General features: G+C 48.6%; 1 protein-coding gene across 1 annotated transcript; it reads right to left on the reverse strand.

Annotated features, from left to right (window-relative positions):
* Positions 1 to 197: 197 nt before the first annotated feature.
* Positions 198 to 26,828, reverse strand: LOC126525173 (uncharacterized). Its single transcript, XM_050173225.3, has 4 exons — positions 26,623 to 26,828; positions 24,629 to 24,678; positions 24,425 to 24,517; positions 198 to 1,017 (listed from the first exon to the last, which is right to left on the reverse strand). Exons 1-4 carry the CDS (start codon positions 26,687 to 26,689, stop codon positions 910 to 912), a joined length of 318 nt encoding a protein of 105 aa, XP_050029182.2. The 5' UTR covers positions 26,690 to 26,828; the 3' UTR covers positions 198 to 909.

Raw genomic sequence — 26,828 nt, forward strand, 5'->3', positions numbered from 1 at the left:
ACCCACGGTTGGGCAGCCTTTCTCCGGGTGTTAGTTAACCGCTCGTTTTCTTTGTTTATTTTTTACAAATTGTGACACTGAACACTACTAAGCTCCACCTGTTGTTCCTTCAGTTCTACTTACCTGGCTGACTCCAGACTCGTAATTTTGACCCCACGCTTTCCAAGATTCACCGGGCAATTTTCGTGAAATACTCGTAAGTGTCAAACCTCTCATTTATTTGCATTCAAGGAAGTGCACAACGTTACCATTTTGTTGAATCACCTCACTTGGACTGTACACTGAAAGTGTTAAGCGTTGTAGCTCATTTTATAGACCAAATGATAGTGTCAAAAAGCTAGGATCAAATGTGATACCACTCAGTTTGCAGCTCACGGCAATAAAAAGTCATGTACTCTGCTGTTTATAGTAGTGTCACGTTCCTGAAGAAGTAAAAAGAAAACGAAAATCCACAGTAAAGTGTGTCATCGCGGCGTGACTAAACCTATTTAAACAATAGATGCTATTTTTAGATGAACACTTGTAGTCGTAGTGCCACCTTGGGCGCATGACTGCTGAACAGGATCGTTTTTCTCGGTGTTTTCAACGTGGCTATGAATACGGCTGGTACTTCTTAAAAAAAAAAAAAAAACATTTAGCTGGCAGTGGTCGCTAGTCCTGCTGCGTGTGTTTTCTGCCCCCGTCCCATCATCCTGCTTCAAAATACCTTCTACAAGCTCCAAGCCGTAGTTGGGCTACAGTAAGGGTCTGTTCTTGTTTCCTTATTTTTTTACAGGCATTACGGTGTCGAAGTAATGTATAATCAACTGGTCAGTGCGCAAGCCTCTGTTTTCAACGACGTTGTTCGAATCGGGCACGAGGAGGTTGGCGCGCGCGCCGCCGCGCGGAGCCGTCGTCCAACGGGCACCGCTAGGCAGAGGACTTCGGGCGTGGAGGCACCGGTCGAGCAGTGACGACACGTTTCCAGGCGCGCGTTGTGCATCGTCCTCCTTGGCAAGTGCCTTTGCCACGAAAACTCTGAAAGAAGGTGAAGCAAACGAGCATGTATGTAAGAGGAAGCTTTTATACCGCAGGAGCTCCTATCTAAATATGTGCGACCACAGTTTCGCTAGGTATCAATTACACCGCATTTGGTGAGGTTCCTTGCATTTCAATAAAAAAACAAAAAAAACAAAGTGAGAATACCCTGACTGTATGAAGCAGATGTCTTATTTAGGCAGTTTTTTTTTTTTTACAAAAATTGTTGAGGAATGCAAAAATGAAATTTTAAAAAATCTCAAGTATCAAGTTTTCAACTCTCTAACTCTATCAGTAATCAATAGTGATATGACAATACTGTAAGCAGCACGTATTAAAACATCTAAAGCTGCAATTTTGTTGTATTATAAACTGCTCTGATATGCGCCACTTATTTGGGACTAGGACGTATGCGGAGCCCTCGTAAGCATTGTGACGATTTCATGCGAGCTGTACACTCATACACCTCATTTGTGCGCACAGGTGCCGTTCACAAAAGTCCCGTATCTGTTCTATTAATTTGACAGCGAAGCTGTATATGCCTAGGTGAAACACTCGTGGTCCGACCACAGAAACCCTACTGCGGGGATATGGGCCATTGTTTAGGGGGGTATGAGTCATTGCATTGGTCATGCGTGACGGACGGACAAATTTCTCGTTGGGCAGGCATAGAAATGCTTACGCATTCAGAACATATACAATTATCTACGTATTATTTCAGGGAAGGGACACAGAGGGGGACAGGGTTAATACATTTTCATGATGACATAATTATCTCGCAGCAAAAGTGTGGCGCACCATTGGCTACGCCGATAATGACGTCGTTTCTCTTTCGCAGCAGAGCGCGCGCGCAGCAGTCTCTCTCGGACTTCGCAACAGGTCCCAAAATGTCTCTGTCTTTAATTAAATGAAATATGCAGCCCCGGTGTATCCCTTGGTAACTACAGTGCATAACGGAGTCATAAACACTATGAATAACGCATTACGAAACACAAATGAGTTGCATAATTCAAACAGACTCTGATGAACTCGCAGGATTAACACAATGAACCGCTCATTCCACCCCTCCATGATGGTGATTACGTGAAGCGCAATGTGTGGCATTTCAAATAAACAATGTGATAAATCCAAGCCAAACGTATCCGTAACCTCATTAGGAAACACAAAGACGTAACCACTAATTGAGAAAGAGTTTAATAAACCGTCCGAATTAACCCAGCAATAAACACCGGGGCCGCACATTTCAGCTTCGATGGTGTAACACCTGTACGGGCTGCATAGGCGGCATTTTTTTTTTTTTTTTGCAGGGTTACGAATTCTTAAACTATATTTTTTTTCGAACATTACCGACTTATGGCAATATGAGTACAACATCTGAAGTTTTAAATCAGCATTTTGATTGCTGCACTTGCTAGAATTCAACTTTCCTTCTCAAATGCAACAATTTTCCCCTAAGTAAGTCTAGCGCATCTCTCAGGGGGACACTTCTTCACCCTACATGTACTTGAATAGAGAAATTGGACTTGACCTGGAGCTCAAGCTTCCTCTTAAGATTGTAATGTCAACATCTGCGGGCTCACATTTCGCGCAGGAAGCAAAAAATCAGAAAGTATCAAGGTGTCGGCTAGATCATTAGGCGACGCTTACAGAAAGGAAAACAGTAGGCTTTTACAGTAAGCGAAAGACTAACGTACGCGGGAAAAGCGGGAAATAGTGAACGATGGGTGGCGAATCTAATGTTGCCCACGTTTTCGCCGAGACATCACAAATCGGAGGAACGTAAGGTCAACGTGGCATACTCTTTTTATCATTCGTAGAGATGAAACTGGCTTAAAAATGAGTGAATGCCCAGTCCGACGAAGTTGGACGACATTCTTGCCAAAAAGAACAAAACGAAAATAATAATGCGTGAGATTTCCGCCAAATATACAATCGCCTCTACAGGTTCACGGGTAGACCCACAATTCAAACAAACTCGACTAAGCAAGCGACCAAGCGAGCGAGCTTAGTGATTAGTTCAGCAGGCCAAACCCAGGTTTTAATTCCTGCATTTAACAGGTTATTGTGAATTAAAGAGTTACAATTTGCCTATAGCGTGATGTATAGCTTTGGAGCTATAATGCTCCTTTAAACTTTGAATGCTGACACTTCTCACGGCATCTCCCGATGAACTCATTTGACGTGAACTGTCAACAAATGCATGAATGATGTATTTGCCGTTCCGTTTTGTATTGCCATATCAATTGTATGTACACTCCAGGCAAATTTCCACCGTCGGCGTCAACGTGATGTTCCGCATAAAGTCCAAGTGCGAAAACATCGCGGCAGCGCGCTGTATCCTGTCGGTGCGAGTGACAGCGTGCGAGGGCGAGGCGAGAACCATGGTAGCTCGACCTCGCGCGCGAAGCAAAGGAAGAAGGCGGGGAGGAAGTGTGCCCTCTTCTAACGTGCGCAAAGCAGCGGGGGGCGTTCTGCTCCGACGGCAGCTGAGTATGGCGCGGCTAAGCGCGGCCGCGCGGGCTCTACCTTGAAAACGATCTGCGGTGGGCGCCTAGTGTATATAGGCGCGCCGAGAACTGATGCCTTCGTGCGCGTTGTGTTTACGCCGCGTAGTTCGCGTTGAAGCGAGAGGCAGCACGAAGGGCAATTAGCTCCCTGCTGCTGCCGCTCTTCCTCAGTCCAGCGTTTTGACAGCGAGCGTCCGCGGTTATCGAGCGAGATGTGTTGATGTTTGCCTGTGTGGGCATGACAGTATGCTAGTTAATTTAATTAGTTAACGAATGTTTGCAAGTCTATACAGCCGATAAAACTGCGTTGCTTCGTATAGCTGTCTAATATTGTGCCATCACAATCGATGCTTCGCCTTTCGGCTGCAACTTCGACATTCTTTTTATGCTCTTCAGCTACAGTATTATAGTTTGCTCATTCAACGGACACGACGTTCTACGTGCATCTGATTACGTGTTGTTTCTGTGTTTCATTAATGTAATTTGTGATGGTGTGCCAGATACAAGCACGTTTGAGTTGCTTCTCATCTAAAAGCTCCTCAGCTGACTTTACGAGCGGTTTTGAACGGAATTAGATATATAAAATTATGTATATGTGCCTCCTTTTGTTTTTATTTTTTGTAACCAGATGAATTCCAAACCCTTTATATTTCACTTTGTTTCGGCATTCAGCATTCTATACGATTTTCGGAAATAATTTGTTTCAGATATTCTTATTGTATCCGATTATGAAATTTCGTAATTCGAACACCCCTGTAAAAAAGCAAAAATAACGTCTTGCGCATTCCTTCTTGCCGCCGTTTTTAGGAAACCTTTTTTACATCAAACATAACCAACTCGTCCAGCTGCCTATCTGACCTCTCAACATCTGTTTGTAGTGATGCGACAGTTGAGACGTGCATGTGTTAGCAGTGCTGCCTTGCTGGTTACCACTGTGTATTTTACGTCGACACCATCACATGCGACCTCTATTTTGCGACAAGACGCTACGTCGGTTGACAGGTTCTAAACAAATCGGGTGTGAAATTTTTAAACAAGGCGTACATGTGATAAGTGAATGAGTGAAGAAACTTTATTGCAGGTCCGGCGAGGACGCGAACTCGTCGCGCACCCGGCTAGTCCCACGTCGGGACCGGCAGGTCTAGCCCACCGGCCCGGTCGCGGGCACGCCGGACGGCCAGGATTTGCTTTTCTAGAGCGGGGCTACGCAGAAGCGAGTCCCACTCCTCCTTGATAAACTTGGGGTATGTCGAACCGCACTTCCACAGCATGTGCCTTAGAGTGGAGGTCTGCCCGCAGGACGGGCAGGCGTCGTCGCGATACACGTCGGGGAAAGCCTCGTGGAGAGCGGACAGAAACGAATACGTGCTGGTCAGTAGAAGCCTAAGCGAAACGGCTTGCGCCCTATTCAACTTGGGGTGAGGGGGTGGAAAGAGCCTTCTGGACATGTAGAATAATTTAATAATCTCGTTGTGAGTAGCGGGAGTGTCCGTGTGGCCGTAGGAAGGAGGGAAGTCGGTGCTTCTTGCGGAGGAAGCGCGGTCGGTGAGGTCACGCGTAGCCTCGTGAGCAGACTCTCAGGTTCGGGGGAGCACCCTCGACCGACCCTACTTGAGCGGGAAACCAGTGGATGGAATGGTGAGTGAGAGCATATCGACTCGAGCTGCTAAGAAGACGAGCAGCTTGCTTGGCGATGCAACCCTTCTGAAACGCCCCAACTGCCGTTTTGGAATCGCTATATATCTCGGACCCACGACCGGCTAGCAGGGCGAGGGCGATGGCGGCTTGCTCGGCGACTCCGGGGTCTGAAGTGCGAATGGAGGCGCTATTGGAAATCTTGCAGCTGGAGTCGACCACAACGATGGCAAAGGTCTTCCCATCGCTGTACTCCGCGGCGTCGACGAAGCTTGCTCTAATGTCTCGTTGCTTGATCTGTTTGAGGATGGCTGCTGCTCTGGCCTTGCATCTGCCCTCGTTATGGACGGGATGGACGTTTCGGGGCACAGGGGCCACTTTGAACCTGTCTCGAGTGCACCTAGATATCGGGGTACTGACCATCAGGAATCCCGCAGGGTGGTAACCCAGCTCTTCGAGGATGTGTTTACCTGCCGCTGTGGTGCTCAGGCGAGTCAGTTGCGCACGTTCTTGGGCTTCGGCAATCTCCTCGGCGGTGTTATGCGCCCCCAGCTTGAGGAGATCCTCGGTATGGGTCCTAATGCCGGAGAGCCCTCTTGACCACTTTGCGGGTGAGAGCGTTGAGCTTGTCTCGCTTCCTCTCTGAGCCAGTTGTGCATAGAAATTGTGTACGCAAAGTGACGTAGTACGAAGGCATTGATGAGCATGAGAAGATTGTTTTCCTTCATTCCTCGGTGCCGGTTTGCTATTCTGTGAACGAGGCGGAAAGCATTGTCCGTCTTTCCGATGATCTTGTGGAGAGCCGTTCCGTTCCCACCGTTGAGTTTGACAAGCATGCCCAGGACCCGAATAACGTCGATCCTGGGTCTCACCCCCCCCCCCCCTCGTCACAAGTGCGAAGACTGATGCTGCTTTCGGAGACGGGCTTCCAATCTTTGGGTCTGCCTCCCTTCTCTTTCCTGTAAAGCAGAAGCTCCGACTAGGCGGGGGAGCATCGAATTCCGGTGGGGCGGAGATACTCCTCGATCACGTCGATCGCCTCCTGCATGCATTCTTCGACTCTGCCCTCGCAGCCGCCGGAGCACCATAAGGTGATGTCGTCAACGTATGTGGTGTGCTTGACGCCCTCTACGCGTGCAAGTCTCTCGGGAAGACCAATCACATAGATGTTAAACAGTGTGGGTGAGATCACGGCGCCCTGAGGAGTGCCCCGCCCTCCGAGGGGCACATCGTCGGAGCGGAAGTCCCCATTTCGAAGCTTGGCCTTCCTGTCCGTTAGAAAAGAGCTGACGTAGCTATGGAATTTGGAACCGATACCCAGGTCGGAAATGGTCTTTACGATGAAGCTGTGGAGCACGTTGTCGAAAGCTTTCTCGAGGTCCAGACCGAGCAAAGCCTTGACGTCTCTGGAACGGCCATCCACAATCTGATGCTTTATTAGCTTCATTGCATCCTGCGTCGAGAGTCCGGCGCGGAAGCCGATCATGTTGTACGTGTAAACGTCGTTGTTCGAGGTTGTCTTGTTGTTGTTGTTGTTGTTGTTGTTGTTGAAGCGAAGCTGTTAATGCGGAATACGGAACCTGTGCCGTCATTGTCGGACTTCGCTAAAAAGGGGCCACGTGACCTAGCGGGAGAGGAAGAGCTCAACAGGGGGAAAGGGGCTGGAGTGACCCCTATCCCCCTGCGAGAATGCTATCTTATACGCGAATCTTATGCGGTTGTCACACGCTGCATTTTCGGCGATCGAGCCAGATCGGCATCGAATTTATCGATGATTGATTCCACCCTCCCGCGAAAGAAGCAAACGTTATGCTGGCGGTTTGCGACCAACGAACAGTGCCCAGCGGTTGGAACGCGATACTAGGAGCGCGTGGCTGCCGGCACTTCTTGCGCCAGCAAGAAGCACCGGCAGCCTCGTCAACTGTCAAACCAGTCCAACCAATCGTCAAAACGATTGCAGCGCCCGCATTTCCAGTGGTGGGCCTTGCGCCCAATGTACGGAGCTTTGGCTTAGTGGTTCCGAACATTTCATCCCTCCTACAACTATGCGAAGACCACAAGTAGGGCGTACTTCTGAGGAAGAAGCTGCCTACCGCGAGCGTGAGCGAGAGTTGGCTCGTGAACGGGCTCGTCGTCGTAGGGCCGACCTCTAGCTGCGCGCAAAGATGCCGAGTTTAAACGCTAGCGCCGGGAAGCCGATGCCGAAGTGCGCGCCCGAGATGCGGAAACACATCGGCAAAGCCGGAAGGCCGACCCCGAGCTGTGTGCTCGAGAAGCCGAAGCTCAACGAAGTTTGACTTGCATAGTGTAACACTCGGTGTAACTAGCACAGCTTTGCTGTTCGGCCATCTTCATGGGCTGGAAGGGGCGGTGATTTTTATTACTAATAATACAGTTATTATTACACCACATTGTAAAACAATATTTTGTAAAACAAATTGTAAGACACATTGTAAAACAAATTAAAACAGTTCTTTAACTGCAAGCCATATCATCTCTAAATTCCATTTCAATATGAGGCTTTGGTCAATTGTAGTAGCCTACAGCAAACATGAAAGAATCGCGCACAACCCCTACCTTGAAAATTTCATTTCACGGCCTACTTAGTTTTTATATGCTCTCTTTCAATGGTCTTCGCGAATTATACCTGGAAACGTACCGACGTTTTGCATTGGCAGCCGTCCTTCGGAGGAGCTTGTACATTTATTTCAGCCCGTATTGGTTGAATTTTGTTTTGCTTGTCGTTTGCCGCTGTATGGAGCATCTAAATTTTAACATATGTATATGCAACCCATTTCTATAGCGTATAACTGTGTTTGTTATGTTTCTGGTTTTCTTGCTCTGTGCTTATCCGAAAGTATATGTTGTTGTTGTGACTATTCAAGCGAAATTTAACGTAGTTATTACGATAGCACGATCGCGCTGTACACTGCTGTCAAACCTTCGGGGCAGCCGCCCCTCCAAGCTAATGTGCATAAGCAGCAGCTTTGAGGCGGCTGCTTCTTCCTTTAATGGATGGATGCAAAACTTTAATGTCTTTCCTTTAATGATGAAAATAAATAAACTTGAGTTCATTTGACTTGATATAAAGAAAGGGGTCAGACAGGGAGACACAATCTCTCCAATGCTATTCACTGCGTGCTTGGAAGAAGTATCCAAGCTATTAAACTGGGAAAGCTTAGGAGTGAAGATCGACAGTGAATATCTCAGCAACCTTCGGTTTGCCGATGACATTGTTCTATTCAGAAACAATGCAGACGAATTACAACAAATGATTGAGGACCTTAACAGAGAGTGTAAGAGTGGGGTTGAAGATGTTACGTTTCGCCTACAACGCGCGGTAATGCCGGCGCGGGTGCAACGGACGCCGGGGCTTTGTTCAAAGCGGCGGACATTTTGGCCCGTTCGACGCCGCCGCAACGCCTACCCGCCAAGCGTGTCCAGGCGTGTTTCAGTGCCACGTGTCTCGTGTGTGCGTGTGTGTGTGTGTGCCCACGCTTGTCAAAGCGCGGCAGCCGGGGAGCGGAGCTCCCGAAGTGAGGGTTGGCGATGCGTCACTACACTCGGTTCAGCAGGTCTCTCGGCTCGACTGTGCGCGCCGTCGTGGGCTCATGCTCCGCCGTCCCGTGACCTTCATCCCGTGACCTTCATCCCGTGACCTTCCCTTTTGGACCGCGACGCCGAGAGTATAAGAGCAGCTGCCCCCGGACGCCAGGAGAGAGGCTCCGATTTGTACTGTTGAGTTACGTGCTCTCCCGTCTCTCCACTTCGGTCGACCTGACCGGCCGCTCTTTTGCTATGTTAGAATAAACAAGTTGTTCTGTTACCAGTCTTCTCATGCTTTGCCGGGACCTTCGGATGCTTCCAGTGCCCCAGGCCGCCAGGCCAACGCTACCCTTGGGGCTTGCGACCCATTGGCAATAACGGGCGTCAGCACCGAGACCCCATCAACTCGTGCCAGCGGTGCGATTCCAACATCTGGTGGCAGCGGTGGGATCGCGACAACGGAGGCCAGCAGCGAAGAGATGCGGTTGACTGTATGCTGAGCAGCACAACGACCATCCGGGAGCAGTGCAACGAGCCCTGTGTGATGACTGGTTGCCTGCAGCGGAACGACTGCGCTGAATTCTTGGCTGCGAGGTTTGGTGAGTGCGGGACTTTCTTCTTCTGAGTTTTGCCAGGCTTTTGTTAGTGTCAGAAACAGAGCTGGTAATTGTGGTTGTCGTTGCTGCCGGGTTAGTTTGCGGCAAGACAATAGTAGGCAGTAGGGAAAGCAGCATTCAGAGCAGCCATGGATTTGAAGTCGTTGCGCAAACCGAAATTGCTGGAGCTTGCAAGAGAGTTGGGTCTGGATGTCTCAGACAAACTCAGAAAACCAGAACTGCTAAGGGCTATTCTTGAGTTAGAAGCTGAGGATGACGAGCTGTCGGAATGCCTTGAGACCATTGAGGAGAGGGAGACGGCAAAAAGACAGGAGCGTGAACTTAAAGAACAGAAAGAGAAAGATGAGCGCGAACCTAAAGAACAGATAGAACGAGAGCAACAAGAGAAAGAAAGAGAGCGCGACCGTCAACACGCTTTGGAAATGAAGCGTCTCGAGTTAGAGATGGAACGCGCTCGTAATGGAAGTCAGGCACACGGTGCAGGAGAACGAGTATTGTTCAAAATGACTGACCTGATGCGGCCGTTTAAGCTTGGAGAGGACATTGGTTTGTTCCTGGTTAACTTTGAGCGAACGTGCGAGAAGCAGGGATTCTCTCGGGAAACGTGGCCACAGCGCTTGCTCACTTTGCTACCCGGCGAGGCGGCCGACGTAGTCGCTCGCTTGGAGAGAGAGGAGGCAGAGGATTTCGACAAAGTGAAATCGAGTCTGCTAAAAAAGTACCGGCTGTCAGCGGAGGCGTTCCGTCGGAAGTTTCGGGAAAATGAGAAAGGCAGAAGTGAGTCATATACAGAGTTTGCCTACAGGCTTATGTCAAACATGCAGGAGTGGCTCAAAGAAGAGAAAGCGTTTGGTGACCACGAGAAAGTTCTGCAGTGTTTCGGGCTAGAACAGTTTTATAGTCGGTTACCTGAGAACGTGCGGTACTGGGTCTTGGATAGGCCAGACGTTAGTACGGTGGCTAGAGCCGCTGAGTTAGCCGAGGAGTTTGTGACGCGTCGGGCTCGCGGAGCTAAGGACGGTCAAAAGGGTGAATTTGGCTCCAAGTTTGAGAGGCCGAAGTTCACACCCATGAGAGCAAAGGGGGATACACGTAGTGCGGATGCGAGTGAAAGCAGTCCGACCGAACGTAAGGAGACGGCGGCAACCGAAGCCGAACGCAGAAAGCGGTTCGAGACGAGGCAAGCGCGCGTTTGTTATACGTGCCAGAAGCCGGGTCACTTTTCGGCGCAGTGTCCAGAAACAAAAACACAAGTCGTGTTTTTGTCTATATGCAGCACTGACGAGAACATGAAGCTTCTCGAGCCTTACATGCGAGACCTCCTCGTGAACGGGAAAGAGTGCCGAGTGCTTCGCGATTCCGCAGCTACAATGGATGTAGTTCACCCCTCTTACGTAGAACCCGATATGTTCACGGGCGAGTGCGCATGGATCAAGCAAGCAGTGGAAGCTCATAGCGTGTGTCTGCCGGTAGCAAAAGTGCTTATTGAAGGACCTTTCGGAGCACTTGAGACGGAGGCCGCAGTGTCATCTATGCTGCCCCCCCAGTACCCGTACCTATTTTCGAACAGGTCCGATCACCTCCTGCGCGAGAAGGGGCTTTTGTTTGGTGAGGCTAGCGTTCAGGCCTTAACCAGATCGAAGGTTCGGGAGCTCGCTGCAAAGGCGGTAGTTGCGGGGCCGACGTTGTTGAAAGATAAGAAAGGGTCAGAGGCGCAGCAAGCTGGTATTCAGAGCACGCCCGAACTGAATAAAATTGAGCCTGTAGCGTTAAAGGCACCAGATACTGGAGAGGAAAATTCCGACACGGGAAAGTTAGAAGAGCTGTCTCCAGATTTGCTCATCGCGCCTACGTCAGACGGACTTAACAGGTTGCTAAAAGTCAGCCGGTCGGCTTTGATAGCCGAGCAAAAGAAGGATGGCAGCCTAGAAAACATACGCTGCATTGTCAAGGAAGGTATCGCCAAGAAAAATGCTCGCTTTGTGGAAAGAGGTGGGGTCCTGTACCGGAAGTATCTAGACCGCAGGGGAGTGGAGTTCGATCAGCTGATCGTGCCTCAATGCTATCGTCAGGATCTGTTGCGCTTGTCGCATGGGGGTTCGTGGTCCGGACACCTAGGAGTTAAGAAAACTAAGGACCGTCTCTTGCAAGAGTACTATTGGCCAGGGTGTTTTCGGGACGCAGACCACTTTGTGAAGACATGCGACACCTGTCAGCGGGTGGGCAAGCCAGGGGACAAATCGAGGGCGCCGTTGAAGTTGGTACCTATCATTACGGAGCCTTTTAGACGGCTCGTTATTGATACAGTGGGACCTCTGCCGGTAACAGCCACGGGGTACCGACACATTTTGACTGTGATTTGCCCAGCGACAAAGTTCCCTGAAGCAGTGCCGCTTAAAGAACTCAGCTCAGTTGAGATAGTCAATGCACTACTGTCCATATTTGCGCGAGTTGGTTTTCCTGCAGAAATCCAGTCAGATCAGGGTACAGTGTTTACTAGCGCTTTGACGACAGCCTTTCTCGAAAGGTGCGGGGTAAGGCTGTTACACAGCTCAGTGCACCACCCCCAGTCGAATTCCGTTGAGAAGCTCCACTCCGTCATGAAGCGCGTGTTGAGAGCATTGTGTTTTGAACATCAAACTGACTGGGAGCTGTGTCTGCCGGGAGTGATGTTTGCATTAAGGACCGCGCCGCATGCGGCTACGGGGTTCTCGCCAGCTGAGCTGGCGTACGGTCGCTCGCTGCGATCTCCGTTTCGCATGCTTCGAGAATCATGGGAAGGCAGGGGCGACGACCCAGTCGTGGTAGAGTACGTGCTTAAGCTCCTCGAACGCTTAAGAAGGGCACAGGAGTTGTCAGGTGAAGCAATGGCAGAGGCCCAGCAGAGGGCCAAGGTTTATTATGATCGGACAGCCAGGGCCCGTCGTTTTGAGGTGGGCGATGAGGTCATGATATTGCGCACATCGCTAAAGAATAAACTCGACGTGCAGTGGGAGGGCCCAGCACGGATTGTTCAAAAACTGTCGGACGTTAACTACGTGGTGAGTCTGCCAGGAAAGCGGAAAGCACAACAAGTTTACCACTGTAATCTGCTCAAACCCTATAAGCAACGGGAAGCAGTGGTGTGCATGATGGTAAACGTGCCCGAAGAGCTTCCGGTCGAGCTTCCGGGACTAGGCTCAGTGACAAACAGGAAAGACACCGATCAAGTCATTAGTGACTTAATAAGTAAAGCATCGCTGTCGCCTGAGCAGAAAACCGAACTACACCAGCTCTTACAAGAGTTTCAAGGTCTGTTCTCTGAGAGGCCTGGTAGGACTTCTGTCCTTACTCATGACATAGAACTTACCTCCCCAGAGCCAGTACGATCCAAGGCGTACCGGGTGTCACCCCGCCAGAGCGATATTATGGAGGCTGAGGTAAAGAAAATGCTACAGCTCTGTGTTATTGAAGCGGGTGAGAGTGATTATACCTCCCCTTTGATTTTAGTTGAGGTACCGGGCAAGGAACCTCGTCCTTGCGTCGACTACCGCAGGCTTAATTCCATCACTAAGGATCAAATTTATCCGATCCCTAACATCGAGGAGCGCCTTGAGAGAGTGAGTAGCGCTCAGTTTATTTCCACCCTAGATCTTGTCAGGGGTTATTGGCAGGTTCCACTTACAGAAGAGGCTAGTAGGTATGCGGCGTTCATTTCACCAATGGGGACATTCCGTCCTAAAGTTTTGAGTTTTGGTTTGAAGAACGCGCCATACTGCTTTTCAAGCCTCATGGATAAAGTGTTGCGGGGACAGCAAGAATTCGCTTTACCGTATCTAGACGACGTAGCGATATTCTCCGCATCCTGGCCTGAGCATATGGCGCACTTGCGGGCAGTGCTAACCCGCCTGCGCGATGCGGGCTTGACAGTCAAGGCTCCCAAGTGCCAGTTAGCACAGGCCGAGGTTGTCTACCTCGGACACGTGATTGGTCGGGGTCGTCGCCGCCCCTCTGAAATAAAGGTGGCCGCTGTGCGAGACTTCCCGCAACCGCGCACGAAGACCGATATTCGGTCGTTCTTAGGTGTCGCCGGCTACTATCAGAGGTACATCCCCAGGTACTCTGATATCGCGGCTCCCTTGACGGATGCTCTAAGAAAGACAGAGCCGCAAACAGTCGTCTGGGATGAGACGAAGGAAAGAGCTTTTAGCGCCCTAAAGAGCGCCCTAACAAGCCAGCCTGTGCTACGATCGCCCGACTACACAAAAGGGTTCGTTGTTCAGTGTGATGCTAGTGAGCGAGGCATGGGCGTTGTACTGTGCCACCGGGAAAATGGAGAAGTAGAACACCCCGTCCTGTATGCTAGTCGTAAGCTGACCAGTCGTGAGCAGGCGTATAGCGCCACCGAGAAAGAGTGTGCGTGTATCGTGTGGGCCGTTCAGAAATTGTCATGTTACCTAGCCGGCTCGAGGTTTATCATTGAAACGGATCACTGCCCTCTCCAATGGCTGCAGACCATCTCTCCCAAAAATGGCCGCCTCCTGCGCTGGAGCCTCGCTTTGCAACAATATTCCTTTGAGGTGCGTTACAAAAAGGGGAGTCTCAACGGTAACGCCGATGGCTTAAGTCGAAGCCCCTAACGTGGGAATCAGCCTCAAAATTGCTTGTTACTGATGTTTTTCTTCCTGAGGCAGGATTTTTAACTTATTGCTTTTGTGTAGTGTTTCAAAGTGATGATGTGCTTTCTAGTGCAATTTTCCGATTTCTGGACGCGTTCTGAGTGCTGCTAAACTACTGTAAGGAACTAGGCAGCAGTATAAAAGGGGAAAGAGCCTGGCAGGGCTTAGTGAGGGTTGTGCCGTGCTTGCTGACTGAGCGGTTGACTTTCGGCGTAGTTCTAACGCTTGCCGGAAACGAGAACAAAAAAGTCAACTCTCCCGAAGTCACTTTGCAGTGTCCTGTGTGCACCTGAACGTGAGAACGAGGCCTTCTCTGTGCACTGCGCTCAAGAAACGCCAAAGGACGCCCGACTTCGGTTATGAGCATCATCGAGCGACATCCCTCCGGACAGCGGATGCAGTCCCCTGACCATCGGGATCTCCTTCCCCCGGCGGGGCGGTCTGTTACGTTTCGCCTACAACGCGCGGTAATGCCGGCGCGGGTGCAACGGACGCCGGGGCTTTGTTCAAAGCGGCGGACATTTTGGCCCGTTCGACGCCGCCGCAACGCCTACCCGCCAAGCGTGTCCAGGCGTGTTTCAGTGCCACGTGTCTCGTGTGTGCGTGTGTGTGTGTGTGCCCACGCTTGTCAAAGCGCGGCAGCCGGGGAGCGGAGCTCCCGAAGTGAGGGTTGGCGATGCGTCACTACACTCGGTTCAGCAGGTCTCTCGGCTCGACTGTGCGCGCCGTCGTGGGCTCATGCTCCGCCGTCCCGTGACCTTCATCCCGTGACCTTCATCCCGTGACCTTCCCTTTTGGACCGCGACGCCGAGAGTATAAGAGCAGCTGCCCCCGGACGCCAGGAGAGAGGCTCCGATTTGTACTGTTGAGTTACGTGCTCTCCCGTCTCTCCACTTCGGTCGACCTGACCGGCCGCTCTTTTGCTATGTTAGAATAAACAAGTTGTTCTGTTACCAGTCTTCTCATGCTTTGCCGGGACCTTCGGATGCTTCCAGTGCCCCAGGCCGCCAGGCCAACGCTACCCTTGGGGCTTGCGACCCATTGGCAATAACGGGCGTCAGCACCGAGACCCCATCAACTCGTGCCAGCGGTGCGATTCCAACAAAGATTAATATGCAGAAGACAAAGATAATGATAAATTGCAGGATCGCCAGTCGGCCTCTAGAGTCTGTGAAGGAGTACGTTTACCTAGGTCAATTAATCACAGGGAACCCTGATCATGAGAAGGAAATTCACAGAAGAATAAAAAAGGATTGGATCGCATACGGCAGACATTGCCAGCTCCTGACTGGATGCTTACCATTATCATTGAAAAGCAAGGTGTACAATCAGTGCATTTTACCAGGGCTGACATATGGGCAGAGACTTGGAGACTGACAAAGAAGCTTGAGAACAGGTTAAGGACCGCGCAAATAAGCGATGGAACGAAGATTGCTAAGCATAACGTTAAGAGACAGAAAGAGAGCGGTTTGGATCAGAGAGCAAATGGGTATAGACGATATTCTAATTGACATCAAGAGAAAAAAATGAAGTTGGGCAGGTCATGCAGTGCGTAGATTAGATAACCGTTGGACCATAAGAGTGTCAGGATGGGTACCAAGAGAAGGGAAACGCAATCGAGGACGGCAGGAGACTATGGGTGGAACGATGAAATTAGGAAATTCGCGGGCGCTAGTTTGAATCGGTTTGCGCAGGACAGGGGTAATTGGAGATTGCAGGGAGAGGCCTTCGTCCTGCAGTGAACATAAAACAGGATAATGCTGATGATGATGATGACGATATCTCTTCAACCTTAAGCCAATCGAGTTACCATTTTACCAAGTCGGGACCTAAGCCTATAATCACAGAGACAACCGCACTCAAAGATAGTTGGCATGAGCGACTATCTTGAATTAGCCGTTGCGAACGAGGCGATAGCAATATCTCAGATCAGTGAATCGTATCTAACCCACTAAATGCAGCTGCGGCCGAATAATTTCTGGTTCTGAGAAACCTTCCTAATCCTTCGGTTGCTTTATGCTTGTCTTTTTGCAGAAGACTAAACTCTTGATATTTTTTCATCGAAAGAGTCACTGCTCTATGAAATCTTCACACTTTCATGTTTATAAACATCTTTCAGTTACTTGGCTTTTTAGCCGTCAGATTTGTGTCGCTTGACTGACTATTATTGTTGTGTCAGCCTTTGCTTATATCTGCGCCGAATAACCACTGTTGCTCTCTTTCTGTTAGACGCACTGCTCATTTCTTGCTCAAGACGTTGTGCATCCTCTTCTGTGTTTCCTTTTACTGTTGTACCTGAAAATTTTGTGCCCAACGTAAAAAGTAAGCGTCAAAGAACAAAGGCCCGGAAAATGTCTACTTTTACTACAGCAATTTTTTTACAATCGATAAAAAAAGAGACATCCTTTCAATTTAGAAATGTTTCGCTCTTTTTCAGTTCATCTGAACGACTGAGTCTTTCTTTATTTTAATAAAGCCACTTCTCATGCGGTAAAGTGAAGAGTTAGTTCAATACTGTGAGTGAAAGTAGAAACTGTTCGTCTCCTCACTATTCTCAGTCAACGTTTCGTGTGCAGCTTCATCAGCCACATAAGCAAAGCCATATAGCTCTCGTATGCGCGAGCCAAGTGGTCTTAACTTCCGCAACAGATGCAGCTTCTGATAGCATGCCACTGATAGCATGGCTATATATACTCGCTTAGGCAATATTTGGATGTGTCGCGTAATGCCGGATGCCATGTCATATCTCATATGCTACATGCAGCATGTTTATCTGCGCTTGTATGATCTGTTACGAGCGCATCCCAGCGTTTGACTCTTTCGCACTCCATGAAAACTGCACTTATGGGGCAAGTAAAAGCTACTCCCATAAGAAAGTGAAGTGTGGGGAAAAAATGTTCTTCACAGTGATGGCTAAATCATTAACAGGAAATTTCGGTGAAACGGCAGAAAAAGTGAGAAACATAGAACAGAACGATAGAGAAAACGTTTGATAATTAAATTACCATGTATAATGTTTCTGTTATTTTTCATATTGTGATATCATCCCTCCTTCAATAATGCCGATGGGATGCTGTGAGTAATAAAATAACAACAGTGAATGGTTTGTGAACCCGATGATTCACCCGTGAAGCTACGCAGGGTGCTGGCACCACTAATCATCAAGCATATATTTACAGCTTTTAAAAAAACGGTAGATAGACGATCAGAAAAATGAACCTAAAAAAAGAACTTCTTTTCTCGTAGTTTCTCATTTGTACTTCTGTTTACCTCGCCATTTCACAGAGTTCATTTTCAATGTTTCCGATGTTTCCCGGAAACGCCCCCGAAATTTTTCGGAATTTTTCATTTGTACAGGAGAGTGAGTACGTCGTGCGTGATGCAGTGAGCGAGTGTGAGAGAAAGCAAAGTATTCTGAACGAGAAACACATCAAGGCTGAAACTGTTTCTCTTTGTTTTTTCTCTCGCTTGTTGTTTACCACGTTCGTGTCAAAGTGCTTGAGAGTCTCAGTTAATTCCTTTTCTATTGTTTGTGAATGTTCATGAACGCCGTTGAGGGCGGCAGTACACTAGGTCAAGTGATCTGCAACTATCAGATTCCCTTGGATAACGCAACACAGTGGTAACCTGAGATTGGTTATGCCTTCCTGTTGCAGTGAATCTGATTATTATTATTATTATTATTATTATTATTATTATTATTATTATTATTATTATTATTATTATTATTATTATTATTATTATTATTATTATTATTATTATTATTATTAAGACAACAGAATCACAGCACAATTTCACAATCATTAATAATAAACCACTGCATGGACAGGCCTTCTCAAGAACTACGAAGTGTTTTTGTCGATGCCTTCAACGTCACCGTTTTTGTAAGAGCAATATCAAAGTAAATTTGAAGTTAACCGCTTAAGACAACAATTCCATGCATATAGAAAACAGTCCTTCTTGAAAATAACTGCGTTGATACCTTGCATAGCAAAAAAGAAAGAGAACATGAGAGGTGAAAGATGCTAAGGAACCAGCTAAGGGTGTTTTCCAATTCCGGCCAGGATCGGAGACAGTCTACGTAGACAGCTAAGGAGAAAGCAGAGACAGTTTCGAGGCCAAGTAATGAAACGTGTTTCGAGCAGTCTGGAAGACACTTATGCGACATGACGCCACTTCGCGGCTGCAAAAAAAAAAAAAATAGTTGAGAAAAGCACACATTATTTCTGTACTTGAAGTCTTTGCGCCTGCGAAACTATAAAAAGCACGATGTAACTTACATTAAAGGCATAGGAAAATTGTGTCTACGTTTTCTTGTGCGCAGACCGTCGAGTTTCCAAGCGTCCTGCTTAGCCGCCATCTTGTTTGGACAGGAAGGTCGCCTGCGTATTTTTTGACTTCGATGCTTTCTTCGCGAAGCTGTCTACTTGGACGCCTTCGTGAAAACTGGAACGAGACTTAACATGGCCGCAGTCCGCTTCACCGTCTGCATTGCCGTCTACGGCGAGTATTAGAACACATCCTTAGTGTTCCTTCTGACATGCCATTCTCCCAATCAATGTTGTCGTCGTCGTTGCCCTAACGTTGCAAAGCCAATTGTGTGTCCTTCATACTATCAACCGAAAATGGTAACAGTCCACTCTGATCTTAGTTAAAGTGTCACCGCCGAAAAATCCAGTCGCGGAAACCCAAAAATGTCCGGCTAACCTGTAATTAAGCGGCAGTCGGTAACAATCTACAGATTATTATCTCTGACGACCTTAGCGCAACGCACGAATGTGTTAACACCCGCACACAAGCGCGCTTCCCAGTCACATATCATGGCAAGGGTCTGAAGTCTGGCGTGACCAGCCAGCTCACTTCAGTACGCGGGTTCCAGCGAACTGTCAGTGTATGGAACCATACTGAAGTTCTTGCATGATACCGAGTTTGACTCATTTAAACAATATTATTTGCTCGTTTTACTAAAACCGCACTTTCTGAAATAAACAAATCGCGCTGCCTATATTCTGCGGATATTTGATAAATGCAGCCGAGTTTATTTATTTATTTATTTATTTATTTATTTATTTACCATACCCTTTAAGGTCCTCATGCTGTTGCGGGTACTACACAAAGGGGGGGGGGGGGGGGGGGGGGGGGGCAGCACCAACATTAAAGTGATTAGAGAGTAGTAGACACAATAAACAACAAAATGAAGTATAGAACAAACGTACGCCAAAAGGGTTTAGCTAGTAAGAAACCAAATGCAAAAAATCATAAAAATTAAAGAAAAGAAACAATGCACAAAGCACAACCATACGGTTAAAAAATGTACGCTCACACAGTCTACGGTATTAGTACAAGTATTTTATAGTAACTCACAGACAACAAAACGCTAATTAAAAGGCAACTAATGCACAGAGCGTTGCATGCCGTGAAATTTTACACGGTCGGTCTCAGTGGCAATATCAGATAGCAAGCTGTTCGATTCAATGATGGTGTGGGGTATAAAAGATGGTGCATAATGTAACGTGTGACACGGTGTGCGCTTGATCTTGATATGGCGATCGCGGCGTGGAAAGACGACCGGCGGGGATTGAAAGAAATCGTAATGAAGAGAAGTATGATGATAAAGTTTGTGAAGCAGGCAAAGACGCGTTGATTTGCGGCGAAGAGGTAGCGCTTGTAAATCGGCACATGCTTCAGTGATGAAACGCTGGTTTGACGTAGTAGTTCTGCGGAAACCCGCAAGGTGGAGAGAAACCCGCAAGGTGGAGAAACCCGGTGGGTGGAGAGAAACGCTGGTGTAAGATCAATAGCAGACAAAAGAATGAAGCGAGAAGTCCGGTTTTGTACAGATCAATGTCATCGACACGGCAGATAAGCGTTGTTAGCAGAGGTGTTCTGTAGCCTAGATGCTAAGAAATCAATTGTCCACTCTAAAACATTGGGATCAATATTAAGTGCTTAAATTAGGTTTAGCTAGGAGCCTGTAATGAGGCACACGATGGAAAGTTTTGGAGAAGTCTAAGACAACAGCGTCAACCTGGAGTCCGGCGTCTATAGATGAATACAAGTGGTGAAGAAATACAGCGGGTTTTGTGTCACAAGAGTAGTCTTATTTGGATACGTACTGCTACTTAAACATTACTTTAATTGTGATCTTCGAGATAGTTGATAACTTGCGAATGAATAATGTGTTCCGTAGGTTTGCAAATTGTGCTGGTTCATGATATTAGTTGGTAGTTCAGGGGTGAGAAACGTTCGCCTGATTCATAAATTGGAATGCATTTAGCTACTCGCCAGTCTTGAGGAATGGAACCACTAAAAAGTGCGTGAATATGGCGGACAGTACTCGCGAGAGACCCTGTGACGCATTCTTGACAAGCCTGTTATTAAATCCGCTGTGATCCGATGTGTTTCGTTATGTCTCGTATAGTGGACGATAGAACACTGGACTTTTGTTCACGGTGGTTAACTGGGTTTATTAAGCATGGAGTACACAGGAATGGGTGTGGTTACATAGAGGTACAGGGAGTAGACTGCTTTTGAGACGGGGCGGCCGACCAGCAGGAGAGGAGCAGGAGTGCCAGACGAAACTTGATATGTTATCTGCTAGAGTTCATAGAGGAGGAGGGCTACCGCGGCGGTGGGAGCGAAGGTTTCAGAAGGGGCGCGTGGCAAGTGCGTAACACTGCACGTGCAGGATGGTGGCGCCATCTCTTGAGCCTTCTTGCATCTCTTGAGCCTTCTTCCTCCTCGAGACTTCCCGCAGTTTCCCGATCGTGCCCCCTGGCTGAGAGCCTGGCCCTGACTGGTCTCACCGAGGAGGACCGAACAGCACGCGCCGAGACTACGAAGATCCGGCTAGAACAGTGGGAACGACTGAGCAGGCGAGCCGAATAGGTGAAGGAAACCCCCACACAGATATCGCCCGGCTAGAGCCGCCCAGTTACAGCGAGTGGCCGCTGAAGCCGACCTCCTCAGCTACACGAACTCCTAAAATAAAGACGGCCGACCAAGCAGCGACGCATATAGGACGCCATAGGACGCGCTGACTTGAACCGGCAGCGCTGGCGGATTGGATTGTCGTGGCTTTAGTGAAATCTGAGGCGACTGGAACCTAGAATACAACAAACCGGACCAACCAGACGGACTCGCAGACTGTGACAAAACTGTGTTTTAAGTTCTTTTGTGTTTTCTCTCCTTACTTTCTTTCCTTCTTGTACTCTGAACATCTCCTGTGGCGTTGACAAACGCCTGCCCTGAGTCAAAAGGGATCAGGACCACTTACTTACTTACTTACTAACACGATGCAGATGAAGCTTTTGGTCTGTTTAGTAAGGTAAGAATTTCCGACTCTTTAATGGCAATTTCAGACATGCCGATGTCGGATCTTGCGGGTAAGTCAGAGTATTTAGTGACGTCTTTGCAGGTGAAGACTGAACATAATGTGTCATATAGTAATTCTGCACACTGTAACTCAGCAACTACGTAGCCACCAGAATTACGATTATGTCAGGCTGAGAACATGGATTTATTATGCGCCAGAATCGCCGAGGGTTATTCGTCAGTGGGCGTCTTCGATTTTCCACTCCTGGCTACCCGCGGGCTGCCAGAGCCTGCCAGAGCGTCTTCGTTTTTCTCGGGTTGCTCCACCCACCGCTCCACGCATTTCCGCCGGGCGTTCGTTTTGCTCGGGCTGGACGGTTCTGGCTACCCGCGGGCTGCCATAACCTGCCAGGACGATTTTGGTCTGGCTGCTCTCTGGAAGTTCTCTGGCTAGCAGACGACTAAAAGAGGCGATGGATGCACGCCGCCATCTTTGCGGGGACTTCGCGGTTTGCAACACGGGCGCTTGAGGACATAAATTTCCCTCGCTCAGCCAACTCTCTACGGTCATCTACGGATTTCCTTACTTCTAGCGTTATCTTTTTGGGTTCGTCTTTCTCTGGTGGCCTTCCTTTTCACATATCTCGCGTATGTATGCGGAGATATCTCCTTTTTCAGCAGTTAGCGAAGGCTTTGCAGCTAGCCCGTGTTCGCTCCGTCTCTCCGTCGCATGCTTGAGTGCCAGCTAGAAGCCGATATGTGTTCGAACTGCAGGCCGTTGATCTAAGAATGCACTGATTGAGTAACAGACACACGTACATTAGACACACGTACACTGGCTTGTTGCTCTCATGATCGCGACCAATGTTGTTTTTCGTGTGAAACTTTTCGCTGGTCCCAGGCGGCGTGCATTGTCATGCGCCAGCCGCGTCCCCAGCTCCTTAGGGTGAAAATGAGAAGCACCATCAGCCGCGACAAGCTTTCTGAAATCGAAGCCCAAGCCGGGCGGCACGAAATTGTATGCGTGAGAGACGTACCCGATATCCTGCTTTTTCGTGTCTTGTGAAGTGATGACATAACGCCAACTCATCAATGTCGCAGGTGGGCGACGTGATCGCTGCGAGCAGGGATCCTCGAGCTATTGCTGTCGAGTTTACAATCACTTACGCGTCTTGTTAACGTACGCGTCGGAGGCCATCTGTTGCGCTCCGCAAGGTGAGGTTGGCCCAGTGCGCGTCCTGCGCCGAGTCGCGCGAAATCGCGCGAAAGTGATCGTATCCCTGAATGCAACTATATATTTTCAAGCTGGCAACGCATAAATGGGCCGACTACGCCGAGCGCGCGCCAGCCTCGCCGGGCGCTGCCGTGCTGGTAGCATGTTTATATTTGTCCGGCATTCGATTTCCGAGTTTCCGGCGTTCGATTTTGCAAACTTCCGGCAGATTCGGGTTGTCTTGGGATCCTAGCCCACGTGACTTCCTATCAGGACTGGAACTAGCTGGCTGCCAGAACTTTGAAAATCGAAAGGCCCAGTGAGGATACTAAATGATGGCTGTACAAGCGCAGATGTGTGCATTTAAGTATCGATTGATGTTCATTCTCACATACTTTGTATCTTTGCCACGTCATGAATTTTTTGCCTGCTTTATTGGCCGTTCTATAAAGACGCCCCTTTTTATTATTGAGAAACGAGAATGGGCTTTCTCCGATCTGGTTCACCCTCCGCAAAAGAGGAGGCTTGAAGAACTCTGCTGCAGTTCTCTCTCTCTTTTTTTTTTTTCCACAAGAGCATGCGACCCCTGTTAGGGACGGCCTGCAGAGGTGCCGACATGCTAAGTTTTCTCAGCCCGCTGCAGCTGCGAGCATGGCGAGCTTCCCCGAAGAGACAATGGAAGCCTTCAACACCCGCTGCGGTGATTCATTTCGTAGGGACCGCGAGGTGCCGTGTCAACACCTCTTCGTCGCGGGAATGCCGAGACGAGGTCGACGAACCAGGCTTTGTTAGTCAACTCGCCACCACCACCCGGTCTTTCGGGAGCGAGGTAGTTCCCTTTCGGGAGCGAGGTAGTTCCCGAGGGAACGTATTTGGCGGCACCGTCCCACGCGCCTTTCAAGACGCAAGACAATGGAGAACCACGGCGGCCACGCTGCGGGTGTCAGATCGGGGAATAAGAGGCGCCTCCTTTGGGCAAGACACAGTTCTGCGAAATCCGTCTCACCTCGGTGGGGGCAGTGAAACCAGTGCGTACGTGTGTGCGTGAGCCCTCCTCCTCCAAAAAGGCGGGTCAACTACGATGACGTTGGACGCTACGAACTGGCAGTGAACTGCCGTTTTCCCTCACCTAGGGATCTAGGGAGGACGGAGTGTTTATAAGCAGCTGTTTGTCGGCTGTTAGGGTGTGCTCGTCAACTGTGTGCTCGTGCTCGACAAGCAGTGTGTTTGGAGCTTCGTGCTCGTAAGCTGTATGCTGTATACTTCGTCTTGCGTTCTCCATTTGGGAGCCACGCTAGACTGTCGAACGTATCCGCTGTTTGAATGTATATATCTGTAAATTAATCCTGTACGCCTAGTTCCTCCCTACGACCTACAACTCTTACACCCCGTACCCGCCTCAGTAGCAGTCGCTGAAGTGCCCGAATCGTCTTTCATTATGCTATTTTTGAAGCCGCCGAGTTTCATTCGGGTCATATAGTGACACATCTGCTACGAGACATTTTCACTGTGTTGATTGCGTAATGATCATAGCTCAAGATGTACAGTACCGTTTTCTACCTCCCCCCCCCCCCCCCCCCCCGCAAAAGTAGACAAAAAGCTGCACAGAGAGATATTGTGCGCGATGGAGTCCGACGGCCAAATGTTTCCAGGACTTCTGTAAGTGCGCTTTTCTTATGCTGCGTGCGAATGCTCTATTGTTGCCTGCACAGAAGGAATAGGCGAATGGGGCAATCGAACTGCGGGCTGTAAACGATATAACTATAGCTGCTCGAAAAGTGCGAATCATCTCACACTTGCTTGTTGTGGAAGACATTCCAGCCCTGTTCGCTGCCAGGCCTCCACTATTCGCGGTTATCCATGTTACTACAGTGCTAAAACTTACTCTACCAAACTTTCGCAAGAAATAAACTTTACCCAGCAAGGTGTCCCGTCCGTCTCACGCTCCATCTTCGGGGGAAACGATCGGCACAAGTAAGAGCAGTACGGCGTGCGACCAAAAAAGTTCGTCTGAGAAGAAAAACGGGAGGGTGAGATTAGAGGTGTACTGGTTACATTCCATGCAATGCAACAAGCAGAAATCGCCTACCAAAAAGAAAAGGTGGCGTGTCGATTACTCACAAATTTGCCGGCTATGATCTTCCCGCACTTCTGCTTCTTAAAGAGACACTCTGAAAAGAAATCAGTTTTTCCGTTGCTTAGAACAAAGCCCACAGGCGCAAAGCCAAATTATACCCTTGAAATATCCATTGATTTCTGTTACACAATGGTAATGTCTATTTTTCTACGCTCGAAGCTCTTGCACCGACGCTAATTCTTATTTATTATTATCTGTCACGGCGATGATTCAAAAATAATACTGCACATAAGCCTCTGCACATTGCTCTTGAAAGAAAGTGTAATGGTCAGCAACATAAAATATCAGGAGGGCATGTAGTGTGGCTACGACAAAGCTACGCAAGACACCAATGTATTCTGTTAATATTTGGGTCAAATAATGTCGCACAAATTGTGCTAGTCTCACGATACAGTACTACGTAAATGGACGTCCCTTGACGATTGACCTCTTTTTCAATCCAGCGATTTCAACGTGTGCCCTAAAATAATTTGTGAAATAGCTATTCACATCGTCGTAGTCCAATGCGGTCCGTCCACTTTAATATTGTTTCCGGAAAGAAAATGCCTAGTCACTGCTATTTCGTTGTTCCAAAGTATTACTTATAGTCTTCGTTGAAATACCAGAAGTACATGTAACGCTGCGAGTCTTAGCCACATCAATTCATGCTACACATGTGAACAACTGGGACAAAACATCAGTACTAACACTGTGGCGAATTTTGGGGAGTGAGTACAAGCATAATTCTCAGTAGATTCTGCCTTCACCAGTTGTGGTGAAGGAGCGGAGTGGCCTGCATACCTTTAACAAAGGCTGTACACGCCAAAAAATTTTGAGCGTGATGAACGTAGCAAATTGTGATTACAGGAGAGTGAGAGAAAATAACCTGACACTGTCCTTGTTGCTAAATAATGAACATGTAACATCGTCATTGCTCTGCTGGAACATAAGTACCGCAAATTGTAGATATAAATGCTATCATAATGCGTTGAACACGCCAACACTACATTTCTAAGTCTGGAAAAAGTCTGCGTTACCGCAACACGATTGCACAATATACCTACAGACAGCTACGATGCGCGTGCGCGCGTCTAAACATTTCATACAGGAACCTTGATGAGTGATTCGTTCTGCCGACAAACGAACAACGCACAAACGGCCGATTCTAAGCTTTACACAGTCCCTCCTTACCTAAATAATCCGCATGTAGCTTTTAAACAGTACTTTTCTAAAAACATTCATAATTATTTTTGGCAGTCAGGTATACGAGCGTGAGTATAAGCGCTCTCAGGGTTAGTTGTTTGACTACAATACGGTATATAAAAATAATGTATAGCGAAGTTTAGCGGAACGGTATTCGAAAAGAATACGTCATCTAAACGCGAATTATCTGGTCAGCTTACAACATTTCTTCGTACAGTTCCACTCCGATTTTCTCGCTTCCGCATTCTGTACTATGTTGATATTTTCCCCTGTCCTACCCTTTCAATCGTTCGATTCTAAGCGGCAGCTCTGTCAAGGCTTATGCCATTGCGTAGAGACATTCGTTTCCTTAGGCCGCGCCGATTTTTATGACGTCTCATTGTTCATCGCTGATGAAATAACAAGTACAACACCCGCCGTGGTTGCTCAGTGGCTATGGTGTTAGGCTGCTGAGCACAAGGTCGCGCGATCGAATGCCGACCACGGCGGCCGCATTTCGATGGGGGCGAAATGCGAAAACACCTGTGTACTTAGATTTAGGTGCACGTTAAAGAACCCCAGGCGGCCGAAATTTCCGGAGTCCTCCACTACGGCGTGCCTCATAATCAGAAAGTGGTTTTGGCACGTAGACCGCCATAATTTTTTTTAACAAGTGCAACATACGAAACGTCAGAGACGGCCACAGTGCATGCATGCTCAAAAAGCGTATAGAAACCTTTGAACCTATACTACTGCGTGGTTTCCAGCAATGACAAACTAAGACCGCACAAGCACCGTCTAACGCCGCATGACTCACCCGATCGCTGCAGCAGTGCGGAGAAGAGGGCCGCGCAGAGCAGCAGCGCCACAACCAACCCCTTCATGTCGGCGTACTTGCGAAGTCCTCGCCGTCGCCCGCACTTCGGCAGTAGGTCTCGTAGAGTGCGAGGTATACGCGGTGCAGACGACGCAACAGCATCGATAACGCTCGTCAAGCGCCCTCGCGGAAGTGACGTTCACTTG

Source organism: Dermacentor andersoni, chromosome 3 (assembly GCF_023375885.2).
Source record: "Dermacentor andersoni chromosome 3, qqDerAnde1_hic_scaffold, whole genome shotgun sequence".
Classification (NCBI taxonomy): domain Eukaryota; kingdom Metazoa; phylum Arthropoda; class Arachnida; order Ixodida; family Ixodidae; genus Dermacentor; species Dermacentor andersoni.

Coding starts and splice junctions, on each gene's coding strand:
- LOC126525173 (XM_050173225.3), bottom strand. CDS start 26,689: ATGAAGGGGTTGGTTGTGGCGCTGCTGCTCTGCGCGGCCCTCTTCTCC. Junction 24,679..26,622: donor CGCACTGCTGCAGCGATCGG/GTGAGTCATGCG, acceptor ATTTCTTTTCAG/AGTGTCTCTTTAAGAAGCAG. Junction 1,018..24,424: donor CGGACGGGACACCTTGCTGG/GTAAAGTTTATT, acceptor ACCTTCTTTCAG/AGTTTTCGTGGCAAAGGCAC.